This window comes from Xenopus laevis, chromosome 1L (genome assembly GCF_017654675.1).
Source record: "Xenopus laevis strain J_2021 chromosome 1L, Xenopus_laevis_v10.1, whole genome shotgun sequence".
Lineage (NCBI taxonomy): Eukaryota > Metazoa > Chordata > Amphibia > Anura > Pipidae > Xenopus > Xenopus laevis.
In genome coordinates, this window is record NC_054371.1 from 150429420 (window position 1) to 150454012 (window position 24593).

A 24593-nucleotide genomic window follows, 5' to 3' on the forward strand; every position below is an offset into this window, starting at 1 on the left:
CCATTCTGAAGTCACGGATTCTGGGACTTGGAAATCCCTCTGCTTTCCAGAGGATCTGTGTGCTGCCCACTATAAAAACCAGAGGGACTTCAGTTAAATGATCTCATGTCTCAAAGGGGGATATATTTTCCCTTTAGATACTAAAAATTCGCACTTCATGTATATATTAATCTAGGTATTATATCTGGGTAGTACTAAATTATGTGTTCTTATTTGGTTATTTGCAAATACTGTCAGACTAACTGGGTTGATTTATTGTACTACTGCTTATTCCTTTGTGTAACTAGTAAAATTTAATTTTCAAACACATTTATTTTAGCTTGAAGATCATTGTGTTGGAATCAATTCAGAGGGAACCAGAGTAAGTCAATAATTCCCATTCTAGCATTTCTCATCACTCTTGAGTTTTCTCACTCTCCTTTCCTGGTTATGGCAAATGTTGTGTCCTGTTTCTGTAGTTTAACATTTTCTTTTAATGCCAAAAATCAACTCAGCAGAAGTACTTCACGCATAAATATGAATGCCACAGGTTTTAGTAACAAACACATATATATGTGTTGCGTAGACAACCCAGAAAATTCTGAATTACAGATTTTGTGTTTGACACTTTTTGATTGATGAATGATATTTTAGCCCCTGCAAACAAAACACTTGTAAAGTTGCTCTACTATATCATTTTAGAAGATGCAATTTGAAAAGAAACAATGAAATTAAAATAAGTCAATAAAAAATTATGTTCACAGTCACCTTGTTTTGGAGCCTTATCTGTCACAATTTATTTGCAACATACAAATTGTCACCAGAATACATATGAAACAGATTCTGCAATCCCAATAATGACTATTATGTCTTTGTACAGTACCCTAAAAATACACCAAATGGCAAAAAGATGCATTGTAGTCATTATTTATTTGATTTATTTTATGTTATTTATATGTCGCTGACACATTTCTGCAGTGCTTTACAGATATACGATCACCCCAGAGCCCAGAGGAGCTTATAACAAAAGGTCCCTATCACATTCACACACACTATGGTCAATTTAGTCAAAAGCCAATTAACCTGCCTTTATGTTGTATTTTATTATTTATTATATATTATTTCTCAGATTTTTATTTTCCAAGATGTAAACTGTCTACAGTGTATCTTTGTGCTTTGATCTGTGTTTTTGGTGCTTCCCTTTTTACCTGTTTTAATTCATGTTTTTTAATGCAGTGTCTTTCACACTTCAGCCCCAGAACTAAGGCCAGGGCAGCCCGGCCTTCACTCATAACAAGTTTACATCAAAACACTACTTTATAATTTTGTTTTTATCCAGGACAGCAAAGCTCACCCTTACTGACCTTTAAAGGGCAGCTGCTGGCTGAAAATAGTTTCCCCCACCAAAGGAACGGGCTAATAAAGCCTGCACTCCATTTGGGGATAACAGTAAGGTTTTGTTTTTTTTAAATTTGCCCCCCTGCCAATGCCAGGACACCCTCACCTGGAGGGAGCTCCCGGTTTGAGTGGGCATGTTGGGGCACACGCATGCACATAATGAGTGAATGTCGCAACTTGCACGTGACCTCAGAAGATCATTATGTGCATGCGCTCTGCACGACATTGCTGCTTGCATCAGGAGCTCCCTGACCTAGTCCTGGCAGGGCCTTTTTTATTTATTTATTTTATTTGAAAACTACTGTTACCCCCAACCTTTGGTGGGAGGAAATATTTTCAGCCAACAGGTGCTCTTTAAGTATGGTATTCCTGGTGAATATAGGCATTCTTTCCAAGTATCAGCATAACTGAACCTCTGCCCCAACAAAGTGTCCCCCTTCTGTGCCTTATTTTTGGTTTATTTCACCCTATCATCTTTTATTCACTCATTTTAAGTGTTGTGTATACTGGGGTTCTTATAGACACAAGGTCCGGTATGCTCTTGCTCAGCTGATTGCGGTAATCCTGAAGAATGAGAGATTGGAGCACTGGCCCGAGTTCATCAAATTTGTGCTGCAGTTGTCTCATAGTGATGTGCCAGACCAAAAACAGGTTTGTCATCATCTAGGTTTATTAACTTTTTTTTTTCAAAATACTGTAGATTGTGTTATGTGTTGGGTAAAGTGACCCTGACAGCTGAAATACATATGCACCTTATAAAGTGCACAAAAGTTTATATGTTTTTAACCATTTCCCTGGTGGTTACTGTACTCCTAAGAACAGTTATCAGGAAAAAATAAAACGACACAGCACAGAAGCAGCTGACAGGGTCATTAGCTGGAAGTTTCCATTTAACCACTGTTTGAGGTAGGCAGTATACTTTTAGGTCATTTTCTGGGGTTACTAGCAGTTTAATACATAAAGTAAGAGTTTGTTAATAGTAAGGCTTATGTCACACTAGACTGTTTCTCCACCAGCTAAAAAACTGCCAGTTCTGCCCAATGCCATATGCGAAGAAACACCTGGGTCTGCCTGTCACTTCACACACACCGGCAGAATTGTTAACAGCACCTAGTGTGACTGTAGCCAGTAGACCAGGGGTGCCCAAAAGGTAGATCGGGATCTACCAGTAGACCTTTAGCTGGTGATCAGTAGATCTCAAGACACTGTCGGCAAACAGCTTGAATAAATTACCTTCATATTTCATTTTCATTCAGATATTTATTATGTTAAGATTATATAAGGAATAGTTGTTTGTTAAATATAGCAATAAAAATGATCTCAAATAAATATAATATTTAAGTAATATTTTCCATGGAACATAATGCTAACAATGCTTTTATGGATGTAGATCATAATGGCACAACATCGCTAGAAGTAGACTTTATTATGCATTATTAAAGTATGGGCACTCCTGCCGTAGACTTTATGTTTCTGTTTTTGTTATTTACAAATTGAGACTATATGTTGAGGACTTAATCTTTAGCAATATTTTTTGTCTTGTAGGTTGGCATTTTGGTGCTCTGGTGTTCATTACATCTGAAGGCTAGCCTTTTTCAACCCCATGTTCATGATTTACTTGGCCTTTTTAAGCAAACCCTTAGTGATCTCAATAATGGACCTCTTATTTACTACACAGTACAATCTCTTACTTGTATACTGCCCTATATAGTTGGAAATGAAACTGTGAGTATTATACAACATAATTATTTTTTTAAGTGTATTTCTACATTCTCTGCTACTGTTTATTTAGTTTTGTTTTTTAATGTACTCCTGCGCGTTTTCACTTTCTTTATCACTGTCAACCCCAAAATAAAAAAATTCCTAATTAAAGAAAACATTGTTTTCTTTTTAGTGCTTTTAAAGTTATTTGTAAAAACAATTGCCATGTTCTATGTATTCTTGTGGGATTTTTAGAACTGTATTTATCAAATGGTGAGTTCTAACTTTTTCCCATTGGTAAATACAATTCTAAAAATCCCATAGGAATGAACAGAACATGGGTGATTTTTTTTTATAAAAATGCCCCTTAGTTCCCCAGTAAAGACAGGCCTGTTAATCAGCTGCCTTGTCTTACATTGTATCAACAGTCTGAGTCATCAGGGCAGAGATTAGAAAGCAGTGTTTTTGCTTCCTGTTCTATCAGCAAGGCCACTGCAGTGAACATAATTATAATAATAACTTTTAACTGTGGTGTGTATACTGCCACAGTGCTATCGGCGACCCAAGACCATCAAAAAACCTTTAATAAGCTATCAATACTTTCCACTGGAAACAATATGAAAGACTTTGTCTGTTGCAGTCATTCATGTTGATGTGGTCAGCACTCTGAAACTCTAGATTGTGCATGCTGACTAAAGCAGGCTTTGAATGGTTGTTCAGGACAAGAAAAAGCTCAATTCCAGGGGTTGCCAGTATGTTAGGCATCCTTAAGTAAGTTCATTGATGGCTAAGGCTTGTGTCATACACAGCACTTTACTGCACACAGGTTGGATTGTGGGGTGCAACTCTAGCAAAATTTTGAATGGTGTGACCAATTGGCTTTTGTGTGTTATGGGTTACCTACTTTTCCCTCTTTATATTTGTGGCAAGAACAAAGTAGGCAGGTCGAGGCATGTGATGCATTTTTTTCTTTTTAAATATTTAGTTTAGTATAGTTATGAGGATATAATAATAATATAATATGAGATTTTTTTTTATATGGGGAAGTTTCTATTGTTGGTTCCGTGAGTGCATCCCTGTGGACTTTATATTTTAACTGAAATGTATTCTCTGTCTTTCTTTCATTTTCATGCCATTTTGCCTGTTATTACTCCTCATTTTAATACCTACCTTCTTGTATTTTTCTTTACTCCCTAGAATTTATTGAGACCTTTTATTCCAAAAATCCTAGCAGCCATCAGACAGTTGATCCTGGTTAACCAGGTAAATAGCATCACAGCCACTTTTTTGCTTTCCCTGTTTTACTAACTATATATTGCTCCTTACTAGAACATGTACTTGGGCGAAGAAAGTTGACTAAGGAAGCTACTTGTATGATCATGACAATAAAATAACCCTTTCAGAATGTGTTGGAGAATTTTGCTGTGTGCCATCCCCATGTTGTGGAAAAATTATGTCACTGTTAGACCTCTGCTAAATCCCTTGCAATCCTAGGGCTGTACTTACTATATGTCAGGCTATCCATGTTCAAGCAACTTTTCCTAGAAATATGGTTATGCTTGCCATGTTTCATAGCAAAGTAGGGACAGAAAATGGCCATATTGGTGAATGCAGGAGATCTGCTTATTTATTCCTGAAATGCACACAAGTTCAGTTTTTATAATAACCTGCTTTACCATATTTGCCAGTGCCTAACAGTTCATGCTTTGTTTTGTCTCAATTCCAATACTTATTGATCTTTTTCTCTACATTTTATATAGGTTCAAGCTTGTGAGGCAATGGAATTTTTTGATGTTTTGATGGAAGATGAGGTCCCTGTCATTGTTCACTACATAGCAGATACTGTTCAATTCTGTCTGGAGGTAGTGTATTTTTTTGTTAACAGTTAACAAATGTCTAATTTTCCACAAATGAAATCCTCAGATTGCTTCCAGGAAAGCAATTATAGGCAATAATACACCTAATGTTAAAATGCACTGTAAAATATAACCCTAGAAACCGTGCTCTGTTAACTAACTGGATATAACTAGACCAAAGAGATGTCACATATGTCACTTTGAATTCTATGACTCTATACAAGCACAGGGCCTTTATATGGTATAAGAATTCCACCGTGACTTGTATTTTATGGTTGCTGGTAGATAATTCCCTGTGTAATTGTGAATATTAAAATGCACTGGAAAAATCTTTACTTTACTGAAGGCCAGAGAAACTGTATCTGAGCATTCCTGTCTAAAATAAAAACAGCAGCCAGATCATCCAGTTAAAGAATCCGACATACATTATTAATAAAATTTTTAGTAATATTTATGTATAACTTATTACATAAATATTTTGCAATGGAAGTTGTTTCAAACACAACCAACAATTCATAAATCAAAGTGTGCACCTTGCCGTGATTCATCATCATCATCTATTCCTTCGACTCCCAGTGGAGTATAGGGCATCCGTGAAGACTCTCCATTCAGAACTATTTGTTGCTATTCTCTTGATCTCATTCCATGTTTTCCCATCTTTATCATTTCTTCTTCACCTGTTCTTCTCCATGTTTTTCGAGACTGTCCCCTTCTTCTTGATCCCTGTGGATTCCATTCTAGGGCTCTACTTTCTATAGATTCCTCTCCCTTCCTGAGTGACGTGATTACAATCCGTTTATTGCCTCACACAGCCAATCACAAATCTATCTATCTTTACTCTTCCTCCCTCCACTGTCCAGTAACTGGCCTGCAAACCTTCCCCGTCCTTTACCCATTTTGTGACATGTTTGTCCACTTTTCACCTCCTGGAAATATGCTAAATTGTGACTATTTTGGATGAACAAAGGTTTATATATTTTATTTCAGAAATAGTGATCTAGGTATGTATGCAGGGCAGAAATGGAATATTGTTTCAAAAATTACACTTTATCATGTCTCCTGTTCTCAGATGGCAGTAAACACAAGTCTTTCTGATGAACTCAGAGTGAAGGCACTTTCTTGCATCATGTGTCTTATAAAACTTAAGAGCAAGGTGAGTTGTCAAGTGGCTTAATTCAAACATATTCTCCCTTTCCTCTCAAACAGGGGGAATTTCTGACTTTGTGCTAGGTTTCCTTTTAATCAATCAATTTTAATATATATTAAGTCACGTAAACTTTACTACATAAAAAAGTCCCAACTAATGTGTTCATTTAGATTTGAGTTCCCCTATGTCTTCCATATTAGTGGGTTGGGCCAGTGAACATTGCATCTGTACATATACATTCTGACATCACAAATGCCTTAGATCACCAAGCAGATGTTTATGCAAGATCTATCTATGTTCAGTTGTTCAGGGGAGTAACATCAAGGTATTGTCATGAAGAATTGTTAGACTGGATTGTTCATCCTAGCCTTGTACACTGCTATATAAAGCATTGCTAATTATTTCAAGTCAACATTTTGTTCATAAGTGGAAACTATGTATCTTTAGCCTAAAATTTGCAAATGTTTTAATACAATGATCCCTGAATCTTATTCTATAAAACTTTTTTATTCCTCTGTTGCTAAGCCTTAGTCTGCTCCATCTGCACCACTGCAAGCTGGCTAAGTGGAAGGTGTTGCTTATTTCTTGAATAAAAGTGTGGTCTGATCCCCTAGGGGTGCATATACTTATGACCCATGTTTGCTTCTCAGTCCATAATCAAGCAGAAGCTGCTGCCGCAGATTCTCAACTCCCTTTTCCCAATCATGTGTGCTGCGCCACCGGCAGGAGAGATGGATAAGGAAGACCAAGAAGAAGAAGACGATGACATTGAGGACAGTGTTGAGACACCTAAGGAATATGCCATGCAGGTCAGATATGATATAATTTAATGGTTGCCACATTGCTATTTGTTCCATATCTGTTATATGTTTCTACATGTATTCTGATTTGCAGGTGATCGATATGTTGGCTCTACATTTGCCCCCTGAGAAACTATTTAAAGAACTGGTAAGTGTTTTTACATTCTGTGGAAGGCTGTACTTAACTGTCAAAGAAATCACCCCTTGCAAAAGCTGCTAAATAGATTTTATGCACCCTACATTTCTTATCAGATTTTTGTCCAGTCAAGGTTTAAGCCTATGCATGTATCTAGGATTCTGCACTTATATCAGTTAGTTGTCTCTCATCTCCTGTGTCTCCCTTTTTTTATTTTATTTAACAGTAGTCATGTGTAGGGGTTTTTTTTAGCTTTTATTTTCCATACAGACTACTGTGTTTGATATGTTCTGTTTGTTCTCCCTTTCAATCTGAGACTTACATGTGAGTTTAATTATTCTCTTACTATTAATGTGCTCTCTTTTTTTCTCTTAAGTCACCTCTCATGGAGCCTTGTCTTCTAAGTTCAAACCCATATCCTCGGAAGGCTGGCCTTATGTGTCTGGCAGTTCTAAGTGAAGGTTGTTCAGATTTCATTTGTGACAAGTATGTATGACTGTTGTTTGTAAAATTGTATTTTAGTCATTAACTTGTTAGTGGGATTTCCAAACAAACCAAGTCCAAGTTTGTTTAATGGCCTTGCAAATGCATTTGCTACAGTGGACAAAACTTTGTAATTTATCTTGGGAATTGGTTGCATCTATGTTTCTTAACCTAGGGCATAGGATGTTTGGGTCCCCGTTTCTGCCTTTTAATAAATGAGTGTCCTGCTACATCAGTTCCCCTTCAAATTATGAACTTTTAATATGATGTAGGCATTGACATTTTGAGATCATTTGCAATTCGTTTTCATTTTCAGTTTTTATGTTTTTCAGTTATTTGCCTTTTTATTCAAAATATCTTCAGTTTTGTAGTATAGTAGCTATCCGGTTACTATGGTCTTATTTATCCTAGCAATCAGGCAGTGGTTTGAATGAGAGATGAAATATGAATAGGAGATGTCTGTGTAGAAAGACAAGTTATAAAAAGTAACAATAAAATTATAACCTCAATAGCATTCGACAGCTGCAACGAGGCAGTATGAGGAAGGGAAATAACTCAAAAACTTTGTAAGTATACAAAAAGAATTACGACAAAAAAAGAGCTTATTAACCACTTTCTTGTTTTTTATTTTCAGACACCTTCAGCCAATGTTAAGTTTAGTATGCCAGTCCCTTTCAGATGACAATCAGGTGGTCAGAAACGCTGCTCTTTACGCTTTGGGACAATTTTCGGAACATTTGCAAGTGAGATCTACCTACTGCGTTAATTTTGTTTTATGCATCTGTCTGACACAAGTGATGCACAGAATTCAGTATTGACGAGAACTATATGCATTTTTACATTATGCAGATTTTGGTAAAGCTTGCTTGCATCTGAATATGCAAAATATGAGATTGATTTGATTTGCTATTGTGCCAGATCTGTGTATTTAGGCAAATTTCAGAGGGCTGCTGAAAGGTACCATAGGCAGTCACTGTTATTGAGCCTGTACAGGCCTCTGTGTACTTGAAATACAGGGCTTATTTTGAATCACAGTTCTGACACCATCGCCAATAAAGGTGAGCCTTGCTCCTCTTCAGCTATTGCTGTTCAGAACATTTGGATTGTTGGTCCTAATGATTGGAACAATAGAAAGAGGGGCATGCCATGTTTGTTTATCTGTCTCTTTATTATGGGACCAATTGACCCATGAGCCAAAGAGTTTTATCCTCCATTTAGCTCAATTATGCTTTTTTCTGTATGCCAGGCTTGGTTCGCAGTGGTTCCATTGATTAATATAATTCACAGAAATGTATTTGAGTTGGCAAGCAGCTATTATTCTCATAGGTCAGGGGTCAGCAACCTTTACTATCAAAAGAGCTATTTTGCCCCCTCTTCCACTACAGAAAAATAGTCTGGAGCCGCAAAACATAGCACAGCTTATAAACTTTTAAAAGTTTAACCTTTTTTTAATTAAAACAGAAGTGCAGTGTGCATGTGTAGGCCTACTTTGAAATAAATTAAACACTGAATAGCCCTATTAAATGCTAATGTTCTCATCTGTTTAATGTGACTTCTGTTTCTGAAGCTCCATGCTGATCTTCCCTCTCTTGTCTTGAGTGTGTGGCCGCAGTTAGGACCATGATGAATCATCTTGCTGTGGCTCGGTCTTGCCTGTCACTCCTGGGACATCTATACAGCCCTCACACCTGCTCAAGAAGCCACCAGCAGGTGCGAGGGCTGTATAGACGACGTGACAGGCAAAGCCACAAGACCGAGCCGCATGAGGCTCTGGAGCCGCGGGTTGCCTACCCCTGTCATAGGCTGTCAACTTAATAGAAAATTTGATTAAAATTAATTATTCTGTTTGCAAGAGAATTCAGTGCTAATAGTCTTTGGCACATCAGTTTTCATCATTTTAGTCCCTTTGCCATTTCTGTATTTTGTGTTCTGTTAGGTCTTATTTATGTCTTACTAGTTATTACTTAGGTCATGAAACATACTATTTCATGTTCCCACACCATTCATTTTCATGCTTTCTTCCGCCTTGCCTGCCTGTTATTCTGTACATACTCTCCTCTTCTTATTCTGCTGTTTTTTCTTTGTTTTTATTAAAGCCGGATATCACCAATTATTCAGATACGGTATTGCCACTTCTTCTGGAGTATTTCAGCCGTGTGGATCCATCCAATACTGCTCATCTTACTAAAGTCTTTTATGCCCTTGGGAACTTTGTGGAAAACCTAGGTGAGGTTCGGATTGCAACCAATGGAAAACATATGCTGCCAATGGAAAACACAACTGAGAAATGCATGTAGCATATTTACTTTGTGGGAGGACCAGTGGAAATCGGCCATAGATTGGCAAATGTATTGCTACATGTATCCCTCACTAGGGAGGCTAAATAGAGGTATTGGTTTGACAACTGAAGAGCATTGCACACATGCTTAACTTCCATCAATGACTGGTTATTAAGGTGTTGTTGGTGGGAGTCTTCAGTAATGAAAGTGGCATTCACTTGCAATGATTGTTGTGCTGTTCTTTTTCACAGACGGTAAGATTGAGGCGTATCTCCCAACCCTTATGGAGAGAATATTGACATTTTTGCGGGCTTCCGATAGTAACCGTGTGAAAGAGCTGTCAGTGAGCTGTCTTGGGTCCATTGGTAAGTGGGGAAAAAAACATTCTGTACCATTATATACGATTTTGTTTTTTGTCCCTTTGCTCACTCTTTTCATCAAATTTCCAGTTTGTTTTTTACTTTATTCCCTTGTGCCTCCTCCCCTACATATTCTAGTCTCCGTATTTTTATGCTTAAAGGGATCCTGTCATCGGAAAACATATTTTTACGAAACACTCCAGTTAATAGTGTTACACCAGCAGAATTCTGCACTGAAATCCATTTCTCAAAAGAGCAAACAGATTTTTTTATATTCAATTTTGAAATCTGACATGGGGCTAGACATTTTGCCAATTTCCCAGCTGGCCCTGGTCATGTGACTTGTGCCTGCACTTTAGGAGAGAAATGCTTTCTGGCAGGCTGCTGTTTTTCCTTCTCAATGTAACTGAATGTGTCTCAGTGGGACATGGGTTTTTACTATTGAGTGTTGTTCTTAGATCTACCAGGCAGCTGTTATCTGGTTACCTTCCCATTTTTCTTTTGTTTGGCTGCTGGGGGGGAAAGGGAGGGGGGTGATATCACTCCAATTTGCAGTACAGCAGTAAAGAGTGATTGAAGTTTATCAGAGCACAAGTCACATGACTTGGGGCAACTGGGATATTGACAATATGTCTAGCCCCATGTCCGATTTCAAAATTGAATATAAAAAAATCTGTTTGCTCTTTTGAGAAATGGATTTCAGTGCAGAATTCTGCTGGATCAGCACTATTAACTGATTCATTTTGAAAAAAATTTTTTTTCCCATGACAGTATCCCTTTAAATAAGATGTCCTCTTTCCCATGTGACTATTTGTATTTGTTGGTGACATTGTTGTATCTATCCTAGCAAATGGTGCCAAGGAACTATTGCTGCCATATTTCCCGTCAGTGATGGAATGTCTAAAAATACATCTAGTACAGACAGCGGAAGAAGGTAGACCTGTCCAGATCCAGTGTCTTGGTGAGTGAGACAGGAATTTAAGCTTCGACAACAGCAAAGTCTTGATCAAATTATTTGAGTACATCTAAGGAAGAGGGAGCATGGGGGGCAATGTAGGATAACTGGACATGTAATTGTGTAAGCGGACATCAGGTCTAATTGTATTAGGTATTAGACAGTGAAACAAATATGTGGCCTTTCTATAATACACATACTCCAGTCTGCCATGCATAGTTCTTCTTTTTGTGATTTAGGAGTATAAAAACAATGATGGTATGCTAATGTTCAGTACTTTGCTAACCCAATACTTTAGGAGTATAAAAACAATGATGGTATGCTAATGTTCAGTACTTTGCTAACCCAATACCCATTACCCAAGAAGGGGTAAAAAGATATGTAAATTTTATCTTGCTAACAGAAATTTAGTAATGATTGATCACTTGCTGAATTCTTAATTAAATTGTATGCAAGTTCTAGTATTTATATAGAGTATATATTGTTTTCCTGTATAGTATCCACTAACTACAGGCAGAAGTACAACCAGTATAACCACTTGGTAGTGTTAACGCTTAGAACTCCACATGCACATAACAAATTCAGAATTTTGTAAAATGCATAATTTAGTACCTATTCTGACACATACATCTACTGTGACATATAAACAGCCTTTTGAACGATAATACACACACCTAAAATAAAATTAGAAGGAATGTTGCCACCTGGAAAATCTATTTAGTGTATTTACAAATATAATATGTCTTGCCACCTGACTTGTAAAATGACTTCTATTAGAATAGTGCTTGCTAGTTTACTCAGTGTTTCATACAACCAAATGGAAAATACAGAACTTTTACTGCATGTCAAGATATGAAATTATACTCTATAAAGAAAATCATACTCTATATTATACCCCTTGAATGAGAGAACTTTAAAATATCATTACAGGTATGGGACCTGTTATCCAGAATACTTGGGACTTGGGGTTTTCCGGATAACAGATCTTTCCGTAATTTGGGTCTTCATGCCATAAGTCTACTAGAAATTCATTTAAAAATTAAATAAACCCAATAGCCTGGTTTTGCTTCCAATAAGGATTAATTATATCTTAGTTGGGATCAAGTACAAGCTACCGTTTTATTATTACAGAGAAAAAGGAAATCATTTTTAAAAATTTGGATTAAATGGAGTCTATGGAAGCCATTCATGAATTCGGAGCTTTCTGCATATCGGGTTTCCGGATAAGGGATCCTATACCTATATTTGAAAACTGCAGTTTATCCCCAGATTTATGCCCACTGCTTTGTTTATTTCCTAGGTTATTTTAAGAGTATCTTGCCCCACACTCCCGGAAAAAATAAGTAACAAAACCTGTTTACTTACTCTTTAAGTTTTTTCCATTGGCCTTTAAAGATCCAAAACAAAGTTGCTTTATTGTTATATGTGTGATCATATTCACATGCATCTAGCTCACACGTATACTGCGTGTTTTTGTGTTATGCTTTGATACACTTAACAACAATGAACTGTTATTAAGCCAAAAGAATAACTCTGAAATAAGAGATCAGAGAGATTGAGAGGGTTTAGGGTTTGGATGGGGGGATTGGCTACTGGGAGATGGGGCAGATGGGAGCAGTGTAGAAGAGCCCCTGCTTTTTTATCCATATTTATTAGCCTTTTGAGCTGTTTTTTTGCGGTGGTCTTCATAGAAATGGTTGCCTATCTGGCATAGAAGATTATTGTAAAATGACTAATCTTCAAGTCAAAATGGCCTTTACTTTGTTTTAATCGTAATTCTTTAAGTGTGCTTCTAACGAATTGTGTGTGTACAGAAGTTTTATTATTGTTTTGTCTTGTGTAAGGAAGAATTAAACATCTTCTGACATTTAAGGGTAAACTATTACATTTTTTTTCTTTTCCCCTTTTAGATACACTTGGAATACTGGCTCGCACACTTGGTAAAGACACATTCCAACCTCTGGCTGAGGACTGCTGTCTCTTGGGTCTTGGCCTTTGTGACAGAATTGATGATCCTGACTTGAGACAATGCGCGTGAGTCACAAAAACGTGCGCTATATGAAGATGTTGATGCTGTATACCAGTGCTGTCCGAGGGCCGGAATTTTTCTGGCCTAAATGGTGGAGGGACGATAATGAAAGCTAGTGTTGACCACTCCCTGTTTTAAACCACACCTACTTTAAACCACACCCATGTTACCACAAGAACTTTTAAGACTATATCCACATTAATTGTGGTAACACACCAAAAAACCAAATGGCTGGTGCTCACTACAGGGATATCACTCATATGTGAAAAAGTTAAGTCATGTTAAGACATACCCTTAAATCCATATGCCTCATCCTCCCCTGTGGATAATACAGCACCCCCCCCCCCCCCAGCTGCTAGTTGAACAGCCCTGCTCTATACAATAGTTTCTGGGACCTACCTAATTATGTGTTGTGATCATTGCCTTCATTTGGGAATCCTATTGATTTCACATTACTATACACTATAGTATACTATGTTTTAATATAATACTGAAGAGACACGTGGTGCATGTCATTGATGTATTCTGTGGTTAGAATATGCAGATTTCCAGTGTTAATTAGGTTTTTACACCAATTTACACAGTTTTTCCACAGTTTACAGACAACATGCAGGAACTACATAACCCACAATACATTGCACTGTGATGTTCCTTTCCTTGAAATCACGTGTGCAGCGAATTGTGGGGTTTGGAGGATGCAGGCTGAGGACAGCTGGCTGTTGATACAAAGTAATAGTAGTCAGCCAGCTCAGCAAAGTAGTCAAATAGATCAGCAGGAGAGCAGTTGGCTAGGCTTAGTGAACTGTCATAAACCATTAAAAACCATGAAAAGTTTTCTAAATATGCAGAACAGAGACATTAGTGGAAGGTGAGGCACTTTAAATCTAAAATGCAGCCAATTGTTTCACTAAGGAAGTAGTAAGCAATAAGTGCTATATTGCCGCACACATGAGGACCCTTGCACCCTTAGATTTGCACCACACAAGCCTCCACTGCTTTCATTTGTTGAATGGAGGGAGCCCTCTGTAACATGTAGCGTGCAAGGATTCCTCTATTGTACTGCAGATATGAGTCACATTAGTAAGTGCACACCTGCAGTGTTCCCATTGTCACTCCCTTATTGCTTGTATACTTTTCCAGTACATGTAGCATAACATTTAAGGCTTATGGGATTATGTCCTGAATTATGTTTTCAAAGAAAAAGATTCAGCAGTCAGAATTGAATTATGATGGAAAGAACTTGCCAAACAAACTGTGAAACAGATAATTTGACCCTAATGGTTAAGTATATGTAGTCTACGCTTCTGATATGGTGCTTCATAAAGAATTATCATATGAAATGATGTCTGTTGGTATTAAGATTTCTCTAAGATTTGAATGATACATGAATCGGCATATGAGCATTCTGCTTCTTTTTCATACAGTATGGGACGTTTTATCCAGAATTCTAGGGATTTTCCACATAAGAGATCTTTCTGTTATTGATCTCCGTACTTTTAGTCTACTAAAAAATTATAAATATTCATTACACCCAGCTGGATGGTTTTGCTTCCAGTAAGTATTAATTATATCTTCATTTGGATCAAGTACAAGGTACTGTAGACAAAAAAGAATGTTAAGAACAAGTCCTATTCATTGCACCCATGATTAAATGGAGGGTATTAGTATCCGTGCTTTTTATTACATGGGGTTTGGTTTCCAAAACTGACGGGTAAAAATTCTATTTTCACTTCTAAGACAAAATATAATATGTTTCTGACCATATTTACAACATACACTTCATTAAGCATATTTTAATTATCATCTAATATGCTAAACCAGGATGATGATGTTGTATAGGTTACAAGGCAACTTAAAGGAGTTGCTGCTCCCTACCAGCAAGCAGACAAAACAGCAGACAAAACTCTCCATGTGCCCATGGGCCTTACGTTTTTCATTTCTCAAGAAGGGTATTTAAAGGACAAGGAAAGGCAAAAAAATAAAATCCCATTTTTACTTTCTTTAATGAAAAAGAAACCAATATACTTTAATTAAAAAATGTCTACCATTTTTATAAGAAACCTGACTGTATGCAGTGAAATTCTCCCTTCATTTACTGCTGTGGATAGGAATTGTCAGATGGTCCCTAACTGCTGAGCAGGGAAACAATCATACTTATGAACAGCAGGGGGAGCCCCCGCCTTACAGCCATGCAGAATTCAAGCAGCTTTGTTTATGATGATCCCTAAGCTGCCCAGACCACACTGAGCATGTGCAGGGTCAGGCAAAGATGTTTAACAAAGTTACAAGATGACAGCCCCCTGTGGCCAACTTTGAAAACATAAATCATTTGTTTGATTAGGCTTGTGGTGCAGTAAGTTCATGCTTATGTTTAGTATACAAAATACAGCATTTCTAGCCTTATTCTATTTTAGACTTTCCTTGTCCTTTAAACACATCATATGCTTTATATCCTTGAAAAAGGTCTATTGTGAGCTATATTTCAGACACTCAGTGATATTCACATTGGATGTTAGTAAGAAGCTCTGGTTCTTAGCACAAATACATACCTCCCAACTGTCCTGTTCTTTGCAGGACAGTCCCGATTTTGACAGCTCAGCCTGCAGTCCCGAATTGTAACAGAAATGTCCCAAGTTTCTCCAGCACAGAAACCAAAAAAAGATACAAAGTTTCTAAAACTTAATTAAACATAAGGCTTTTTGCCAGAGAGCCCAGAATACTCGGCACCTGCACTTTGATACATTTATAACTATTTAATTCAATTTTAGCTATTTAAGGTAAGTGGGCTCTTGGGAATACTCAGATTTAATTCATCTTCATTAGCAAAACTGTAATAACACTTAAAACATGACCCTAAAACTCCCAGAAATGTGTTCAAACTTTCCATAACCTGCCAAATCTTGTAAAATGGACATGGTATTTAGGGGGTGTGGTCATAAAATGGGCGTGGTCAAACTAATTTCACCACACTACTTGCGGCAGAACTTTTTGTCCCTCTTTCTGATTTGCAAATGTTGGGAGGTATGCAAATATATAATGTATTGACTGGGCATTATTTTGCTAAAGGTTAGTGTGGAAGCATATAGACTTTCTGGTGGCACAATTGTGATCTATTGGAATCATTTTATTTTTTATTTTTGCTGAAATATAAATGTGTTGGAAATCGTTTAACTACCCATGTTGCCTCTTTCTGTGCAAGTTATGGGTTCAGATTTGGTAAAGGTTCCCCACTGGAGCTAATACAGAACGCTCACCATGCAAATGTTTAGGAATTATTCAGCATCCACTGATGCCTTATGTATACTCATATGCTTCTACTAGAATAAGAGTTGACTGCTTGGTTTGGCTCTGTATTGCAGTTACAGCCTGTTTGCTGCTCTCTCGGAAGTTATGAAAGATTCCATCTCTGCACATCTGGAAAAGATGACAACACTGATGCTCCTGTCCCTGAAGTCAAAAGAAGGAGTAGTGGTGAGTGGAGCTGTGGCATTAGTGGGTGGTCAATAGGAGCTGTAGCTGTAGCTCATCAACAACTGATTAACCTGGTTCTAACCAAGAACTTGATATGCCCTTTTTTTTTAAGCAAGCCTACTGCATATTTCCTCTACACACAGAACAACCATCTTTAGCCTGACATTGCTTCATCTGAGCCTATTTTTGTATTATGTGATCAAGTTCATGCTTCTGCTTTCTCATTTATTCCCATCTGACCTCTCAGCTACATTACAATGAGAATCGCACTTTCTTACTCTTTGATGATGAAGAGGATGAGGAAGACGCTGAAATTGAAGATGAGGAGGAAGACGAGGAGGATCCTGATATAGAAGGGTGAGCACAATTTTTTAACTGAATTTCAGTAGTAGATTTCTTTGTTCAATGGTCACTAGTGCAGGTAAATGCATAGTCTAGATTTATTTTCCATTGTCTCTCTGTAAACGCCTATAAGCAATCATAAAGGCTTTTCCTTCACCTCTCCATGCTGTTGTGAACGGATTTTCATGCCAGGTTTTGGCGAACATGTGGTATAAACATGGTTCAATCGACAGCAAAGCTAAGATAAAGCAAGATGTGTCCTTTGAAACGGATTTCATGATATCATAAAAACAATAATTAAATGCAAGTATGATCAATGAACAATTCTGCATGGTTTCTGAAATAATTAAGCTATTATACATGTACCTTATTGCCTGGGTAGTTTCTGAAATTCTAGGGCAATGGAAAGGAGGTTGCTGTCTGCTAACTGTCAAGCCAGAAATTTCCTGCAATTGCACCTGTGAAAAAGGGGGAGATCAGGTCCTGGAGCAACCTACATTTTTTTTTGTAAACATTTCAGTACATAGTTAAAGGGGATGTAAGCCATAAGTAAACATTTGTCTAAAGAAAGAAAATGTAATTCTATGCAACTTCCAAATATACATTTGCTTTGGAGATGCAAGATTTTGTTACGACATAAATACAGAAATGTCATTTTCTCTGTCTTCAGGTACACAATAGTCAACTCTTACGTGGATGAGAAGGAGTGTGCATGCTTGGCTCTTGGGGACATAGCATACAATGCTAGGTATGTAATAACCCTCGTCATCCCTAATATTTCACCCCCAGCTTTCCTTCTCCCTCCCTATATTTTCTTGACTCTCCTGTGCTATTTTGTTGTGTTGTCTCTTTCTTGTGTGCATTTCACCTTTCTTTTGATCTGCTATCAGTTAATCTGTTTTTAAAGCTGTTGTACCCCTCTTTCCATGGAGCACAGCTTTTAGGAATGTGTAGGTGGCGCAAATACAACAACTGAAAGCATATAGACTGGTTAAATGGTTCCTGACAAAGCTGACCCGCTAATGTGTTGTCTCTGTAAAGAAATGTAGAATAAGTTGGTGCTATATGAAGGATAATAATTGTTCAGTATATCACATTGCACTCCAGATTTATTGCTTGTACAAGGCCAAAGTGGAGTTTATATCGCTATCCTAATACTAAATTATCCTCCTCTTTGCACTTTATTAGCTTTGCTTGCATTTTATATAAAATGTTTTTCTATTTGTCCCTTGTCAGTGCTTCATTTTTTCCTTACCTTGATCCGTGCTTCCAAGAAGTGTTTAAACATATTGAGGTAAGTGACTTTCGCCATTGTCATTATGACTAGTATCGCTGGATAATTACGTACATTTTCTGTGCCATTGAATTATGATTAATGTGTATCTTAACAAGTAGCAGCATTCAGAAAATTGCAACTATTGATTGAAAACCTGCACGGTGCCTGCTGGTTCTGTGCTTCTCATTTTCCATAATGGGAAGAAATCTTAAGACACTTTTCATTTTTTATGTGCCATAGCTTGTAATGTGCTCTCCTCCAGTAAAACAGAGTGATATATTGCAAAATGTGTAATGCTTTATTTAGACCGCTTTAAATAACTAGATAAACTAAGCACAAGAATAAAGACAGATAAACATTTAGGGCTGCAGATGTGTGTGCCAGCTATTTCATGACAAATTCAGATTCATTCATTATTGTTGAAAATATTACCAAATGATTTTTGGCTGCTTCAAAACATGGTGCTTAAAGCAACCCAAACAGCCCTCCATGCCTTTATAGACAGGCCTAATCACTAATTTTAAATGAGTGTTTCCAAAATTGTGCACCAGAATTAGCATGGAACTGTAACTGAATTGCCAATACCTGTAATAAATTCTGTGCATTTTTTTCCAGGATCTACACGAGAATGTCCGGAGATCTGCCTACAGTGCTTTGGGGAAGTTTGTGCTTTCCATGAATATTGTGTGCCAAAACAATCCTAGTGAGACTAACACAGCAGGTAAATTATAGAAGGGGGCCAAATGGAGGGTTCAATTAAAAGGAAAAATGGGAGTGGTATATGGAGGATGGAAAAGAATAGTTCAGAAATGGAGAATAGGATATGGGGAAGGCCTGTCAAATGACACAGGGCCAAATTAATTGAATTAAAAAAGCCACCAAAATAATGTAAAAAACAATATTTTGGTAGTTTAGCTCTCAAAAAAAAAAGTAATACAGGCCAGGCTAAAAGGTTGGGGCACATTTTATTAAAAGTCAGAGAAGTGACCAATGTCCTCAAAGCCTGTAAGGGCCACATATGCTCCCCTACGCAATATGACTTGTTGGCTGTAAAGTCTGATTCAAGTAAGAAATGCAGAGATATTTCAGTGATTGTCTGGGGCAAATATAATTTATATTGCGATATCTGTTTGATATCTTCCCCTCTCTTTTTTTCATCATCCTTCAGTTTCTGTCTTTTTCAATCCGATCTAGCTCTGTTTTGTCTCTTGTCCCATGTAATGCCATCATATCTGCAAGGGGCAATGAAGGATAAGGAGGCTGCTGTTGTGATGGAAATCCTAGAGGCCCTGAGTGAAGTGCTGAAAGAGATGAAGGGCCAATGTATGTCAGATGCAAAGCAACTGGAGGAAATCTGTATGGTCATTAAAGCTGTTCTGCTGAGCAAGGTATCTGATTCATATGCAAATGCATAGCCAGAAATTACAGGGTGATGTCCCATGCACCAGGGTAAACTGCAGACCTCTACATATTGTTGAGCTACATGACCCAGCACTCCATATTTAACCTTCAGTTGCTGGTTGGATGCTGGAAGTTGTAGCTGGACATTATTTATATATACATAGCAATGTCTTGAGAAAGGTCCAGAACAGGATTGAAACGTTGATAATAAACTTTCCTTTTTAACTGCACTATGAAGTCCCGGAGTGCGTAAATTTTGTGGAACTATTAGCACCCAGGCATGAAGAGAACACTTTATTCGAATGCACCATGTTTCCAAACAAACAATTTATTGGGTCATCACTCTCGTATCCTTGATAAAGGCCCCAACGAGGGCCGAAACGTTAGATACGCGAGTGATGACCCAATAAATTGTTTGTTTGGTAACGTTTAGAGTGCTAGTCCATTCTGAACATTGTACACAAATATTTGACCAAGCACCCACAATTGGACTCAGATTTAAGAGTGTGGGTACTTTCCAAATCAGTATATATATATATATATATATATATATATATATATATATATATATATATATATATATATACATACATATACATTTATGTAGATATATGTAATGTGCAGCACTCACAGGTAAAGTAACTGTTTGTGGTTTGCACCGTAATTACATTTATAATTATTTATTAACTAATTTTAATTATTTGCTTGCTGACCTCTGCTTAGACTAAGCGCATAAATAACATCTGTTTCCTGTGCCCCCAGACAGCATGTCAGGATTGCGAGGCTGAAGATGAAGATGATGAACAACAGGTGAGTACTCCCTTCTGTCATCTGGAAACTGTGACATTCTTTCCATCTCTGTTCGTTGTGCAGTTTGTGCATTAGTCTAGTAATTATCATTTATCAAGATTGAGTTGAAAGAACAATATCAAAGTACAGTTTGCCCTTCATCACGTCTCTGCTCAGTTCTTTGTAACTTTATTTATTTATTTATTTTCATGCACTGTTATTTCCTGCATTCTTGTCCCATCTGCTGAGTTGTTTCAGCTTTTTTTTAAATTTTTTTTAACCTGTTTTGACATTGTTAGAATCTCTTTGTTGGTGAGACCAAAATGTTTCTTTATGGCAAATTACTTTCTCTGTCCCATCTGTTCGCCTACAGACATTCACCGGTATTCCTTCCTTTTGACTTTGTATCATTATACATTGTTCTCAAGCAGTGATCCCCAACCAGTAGCACACAAGCAACATGTTGCTCACCAATCCCTTGGTTGTTGCTCCCAGTGGCTTCAATGCAGGTGCTTATTTTTGAATTCCTGGCTTGGAGGCAAGTTTTAGTTGCATAAAAAACAGGTGTACTGCCAAACAGAGCCTCCTATAGGCTACCAGTCCATATAGAGGCTACCAATCAGCCTATGACAGCCCTTATTTGGACTTTTTTATGCTTGTGTTGCTCTCCAAGTCTTTTTACATTTAAATTTGGCTCACTAGTTAAAAAGGTTGGGGACCCCTGAATTTTAAGTATAATGTTTTTCCATTGTAGTAGCAGGTTGGTTATATCCTTCATTGATATTTACTGTGCTCAGTGAATCAGGGTTCTGGGTCCTTAAAATACTGTAGCATACCTCAAGAGCAAGTGCTGACCATGAACTGACTGCCAGGAAAGGTGGAAGGATCCAGAAGAATAGTGCAGCAAATGTGCCACTCAGAACTGAGATCATAAAGCTGCTGGGCTTTCTCCTTATGCTTAGTTTGAGTCCTGGTACAGCAGGATCTGTTTTCTGCAGCGTGCCATAGAGTAGAGTTATGCTGAGCACACCACCAATACAAGGAAGTAGCTTGTTAGAGGTCTCAAAGTCACTGAGAAATGTAAACAGGCACCTGTAATTCCAATCATTACACGTGTTGGGCAACACAGAGATGGTACTTGCAACAGGATAGACATTAGATATTGCAATCAGCCAGCAGGTCAGACTTAGCAAATTACACTGCAGTGAGAAAGCCTGTTCAGCTGCACCAGAATCAGCACATTTTCTGAAGCGAGCACGGGACCATTCTTCACCAAAGGCAAGCATTGTGACCAACAAAGAAACACAGCGGTAGGTTTCATTCTGAAAGTATAGGAAACGCAGAGCCACCATCTCCAAACCAAGCGACAGAGGCCACCCAGTTAGCCAGAGAAACATCAGGAATCCTGCAAGCCAGACACAGAAAAGACAAACCATTATAACACATGGTCAGGGACTGAAAGTTCCTATCAAATGTTGGGGGACAGTCCTTGCCCTATGTGCAGTTTTTCTTTGATACTTATTTAAAAGCACATACCACCTCTGCATGCACCTAGAAGGTAGTCTCTTTCCAGCTCCCATCTCTAAGCTGCTGCCACAGTCAAAACAACTAACGTTGGTGAATTTAACAACTTCAGGTAAGAATAAACAATATAGGATCATTTAAAGAATGAAGCAGCAAGATAAGATTTATCTTCTGTGCCGTTTCCAACTAGAAAAATCTTAAATGACATCAAAACCTAACGGTACCTATCCCTCTTGAATTATCACATACAGTTAGTTGTCCTGGTCAAAAAAAGTCAGACATCTTGCAGTGAAGCATTTCAAAGACCCATGGGAGTGCATAGCAAAAATAAAAGGTTACCTGTATAAGAATATATTTATGATATATTTATGCTATCAAATGAATTACCATGTGATGTCATTGTTTTCTAGACGAGGGCAGATGATGGTCTTATAAGAATAATTGTTTGTCCCCATTTGGAGTAAATAATGAAACTGGAAACCAGTTGTTCATTAATATCACAGTGCAACCTTTCTCTCAGCCTGCAAAAATAAAGAACCCTGGCTAAGAGCAGCAGAGTCAACACTATGGGGGTTATTTACTGAACTCTGAATATAAAATCAGACTTTTAAAAAATCACTAATTTTTCGGAATTTATTATACCCTGAGGATGGAAAAGTTCGAATCAGAAAATCCGGCATCTCAGACCTGTCAAGGTTGCATATAAGTCAATGGAAGAAGTCCCAATGACTTTTTGATGTGTGCTGGCTTTCGTGCAATACCCTGAAGTTTTCGGGTGAAAATCGGGGTGAAAAGTTGTGAAAAATCGGATTTTTTTTTTGAAAATTTGATAATAAATAAGCGTAAAAAAAACCTGAGCGGATTTGATCGGAGTTTGTAGCCGAAAAGATTGAGATAAATTCGGACTTTGATAAATAAACCCCTTAATTTGCCCTAGCCCTTAATCTCCTCCAGTGCAGACGACAAAAGTTCTGAAGTCCTGTGTTATAGATGCACCTGACAAATGCGAGCAATGCATATTGGTGAAAATCCGACGCAGTTGCGCTTAATATATTTGATGGCCAGATGTTATTAAAGGGGTTGTTTATCTTCCAAAACTTTTTTTCAGTTCAGTTGTTTTCAGATTGTTCACCAAAATTTTTTTCAATTATTGTCTATTTGTGACATTTCAAAGTTTAATTTTTCACCTTTTTATATCTTTCTGAATCGGGGGGGCACCGACTCTGTAACTCTTCTAAATTGATACATTTAGTTGATACATTTCTTATCTTCGCCCCTGCTGAGCAGAATCCCTGAGTTTGATTAAAGACAGCTGTTATAATTTATACAATAGTTGCAAATATCCCACAGATGATGCTGAGAAATGTATCAACTAAACAGAGCAAATTGTAACCGTTCACAATCTGCACCTGAATTACTGATCTGCCAGACTGAAACACCAGAGACAGGAACATTAAAATTAAATTCTGGAAAAACAGTAAAAAATAAAAGAAGGAAAACAACTGAAAAAAAGCCTTCATTTCTGGTGAACATTCTAAAAACAACTGAACTGTCCCGCACTGTGTAATTATTAAGGATAATGGGGTTTCCATAATATCTTAAGCCTACTGAAAACATTTAAAAGTCAAATAAACCCAGTAGGATTGTTTTTCCAGCAATATGGATTTATGCAGTTTAGTTGGGATCAAGTACAAGGTGTTGCTTTATGAGTACAGGGATAAAGGAAATATTTTTTAAAAATTTGGAATTATTAGCTTAAAATGGAGATGGTTATTCTATAAATTTGGAGCTTTCTTGGATAATGCTTTCTGAACAAGAGATCCCATGACTGTACAATGTTATTCTCTGAAGTTTTTAACTAGTAGCCCATGTTTACACTTTCTTCTGCTTCTAGGATAGTCTCACTAGAACTAACTGGGGCAAATTAACTCCCATTAAGAATTGTAGTAAGGGCCAATAGTTTTCTGATTTCATAGTAGGAGACCTGTCCACTTATAACTTTATTTACACAAGCATCTGACAGACAACTTAAGCTGAGTCAAATGTGTGCCTATATCTAATGAAATCACAAGCCATTCAGCTTGCCAGGATATGTTATATAAGTGAGTATATGGCTAATATGGGAATGATAATTAAATGTGCAGGTGCTCACCTGTAACAAGTGCATCTGTGACCATGAGGATGAGCAGAGAAGTGAAAATGGTCTTGTTCTGAACGTCACGCAGATACATACACGGCAGCAGATTCAAAGCATTTTTCCCAAGTTGCAGGCTGAGAATGGTGTTCTCCATATTCCCCGGTGCACTCTGGCTGCAGTCACTAGAATTCCTTCCTGCAACCTACATATATTGAACTTTAGTCTTTAGGATCCTGCTCTACCAGGAACTGGCATCAGTTAGTGACTGGCATCAGTTAGTGAAGAGAGCCCTCTGTAAATACAAAAGCAGCTGTATATGTGACTGCTCTATGCACTCCCTGTCACTGCACACCATTCAGTTTGTTCCCCACACCTTTCATTTGACATGTGCAGTGTGTCAGTTGTGCAGTCTCTTTGTCTCATGTAATCTCAAACACATTGACTCAGTCTGCTTCTTACCTGACATGTCTCAGTGAGCTTCTTTCATATTCGCTGCTTGTCAGTTGGCTTTGTGCAGTGAATGCTTATTTG

General features: G+C 37.6%; 2 protein-coding genes and 1 long non-coding RNA gene across 3 annotated transcripts in view; 1 reads left to right on the forward strand and 2 right to left on the reverse strand.

Moving 5' to 3' along the window:
* The window catches only part of ipo4.L (importin 4 L homeolog), a 33387-nt gene that overhangs the window by 3368 nt on the left and 5426 nt on the right, over window positions 1–24593 (forward strand). Inside the window, exons 4-24 of the mRNA XM_018259340.2 lie at window positions 320–361; window positions 1899–2028; window positions 2923–3102; window positions 4276–4341; window positions 4839–4940; window positions 6004–6087; window positions 6732–6890; window positions 6976–7029; window positions 7394–7503; window positions 8135–8243; window positions 9597–9726; window positions 10031–10144; window positions 10986–11099; window positions 13004–13127; window positions 16482–16593; window positions 16841–16950; window positions 17606–17683; window positions 18172–18229; window positions 18827–18932; window positions 19406–19599; window positions 20375–20422. Coding sequence (XP_018114829.1) covers window positions 320–361; window positions 1899–2028; window positions 2923–3102; window positions 4276–4341; window positions 4839–4940; window positions 6004–6087; window positions 6732–6890; window positions 6976–7029; window positions 7394–7503; window positions 8135–8243; window positions 9597–9726; window positions 10031–10144; window positions 10986–11099; window positions 13004–13127; window positions 16482–16593; window positions 16841–16950; window positions 17606–17683; window positions 18172–18229; window positions 18827–18932; window positions 19406–19599; window positions 20375–20422 — 2224 coding nt within the window. The remainder of the gene's footprint in view (window positions 1–319; window positions 362–1898; window positions 2029–2922; window positions 3103–4275; window positions 4342–4838; window positions 4941–6003; window positions 6088–6731; window positions 6891–6975; window positions 7030–7393; window positions 7504–8134; window positions 8244–9596; window positions 9727–10030; window positions 10145–10985; window positions 11100–13003; window positions 13128–16481; window positions 16594–16840; window positions 16951–17605; window positions 17684–18171; window positions 18230–18826; window positions 18933–19405; window positions 19600–20374; window positions 20423–24593) is intronic.
* On the reverse strand, window positions 18489–20951 carry LOC108714858. The gene is made up of 2 exons (XR_001935417.2): window positions 20326–20951; window positions 18489–19512 (listed from the first exon to the last, which is right to left on the reverse strand). It is a non-coding gene; the product is annotated as an uncharacterized LOC108714858 (long non-coding RNA).
* XB22041731.L (uncharacterized XB22041731 L homeolog) lies at window positions 21036–24264 on the reverse strand. The gene is made up of 2 exons (XM_041564833.1): window positions 24078–24264; window positions 21036–21806 (listed from the first exon to the last, which is right to left on the reverse strand). The coding sequence occupies exons 1-2, from the start codon at window positions 24214–24216 to the stop codon at window positions 21130–21132; spliced, it is 816 nt and encodes a 271-aa protein (XP_041420767.1). The 5' UTR covers window positions 24217–24264; the 3' UTR covers window positions 21036–21129.

Excerpts from the sequence above, each read along its gene's own strand:
- XB22041731.L (XM_041564833.1), bottom strand. The coding sequence starts at position 24,216 with ATGGAGAACACCATTCTCAGCCTGCAACTTGGGAAAAATGCTTTGAAT. Across the intron at positions 21,807-24,077 it reads CACAGATGCACTTGTTACAG|GATTCCTGATGTTTCTCTGG; the intron begins GTGAGCACCTGC and ends TCTGGCTTGCAG.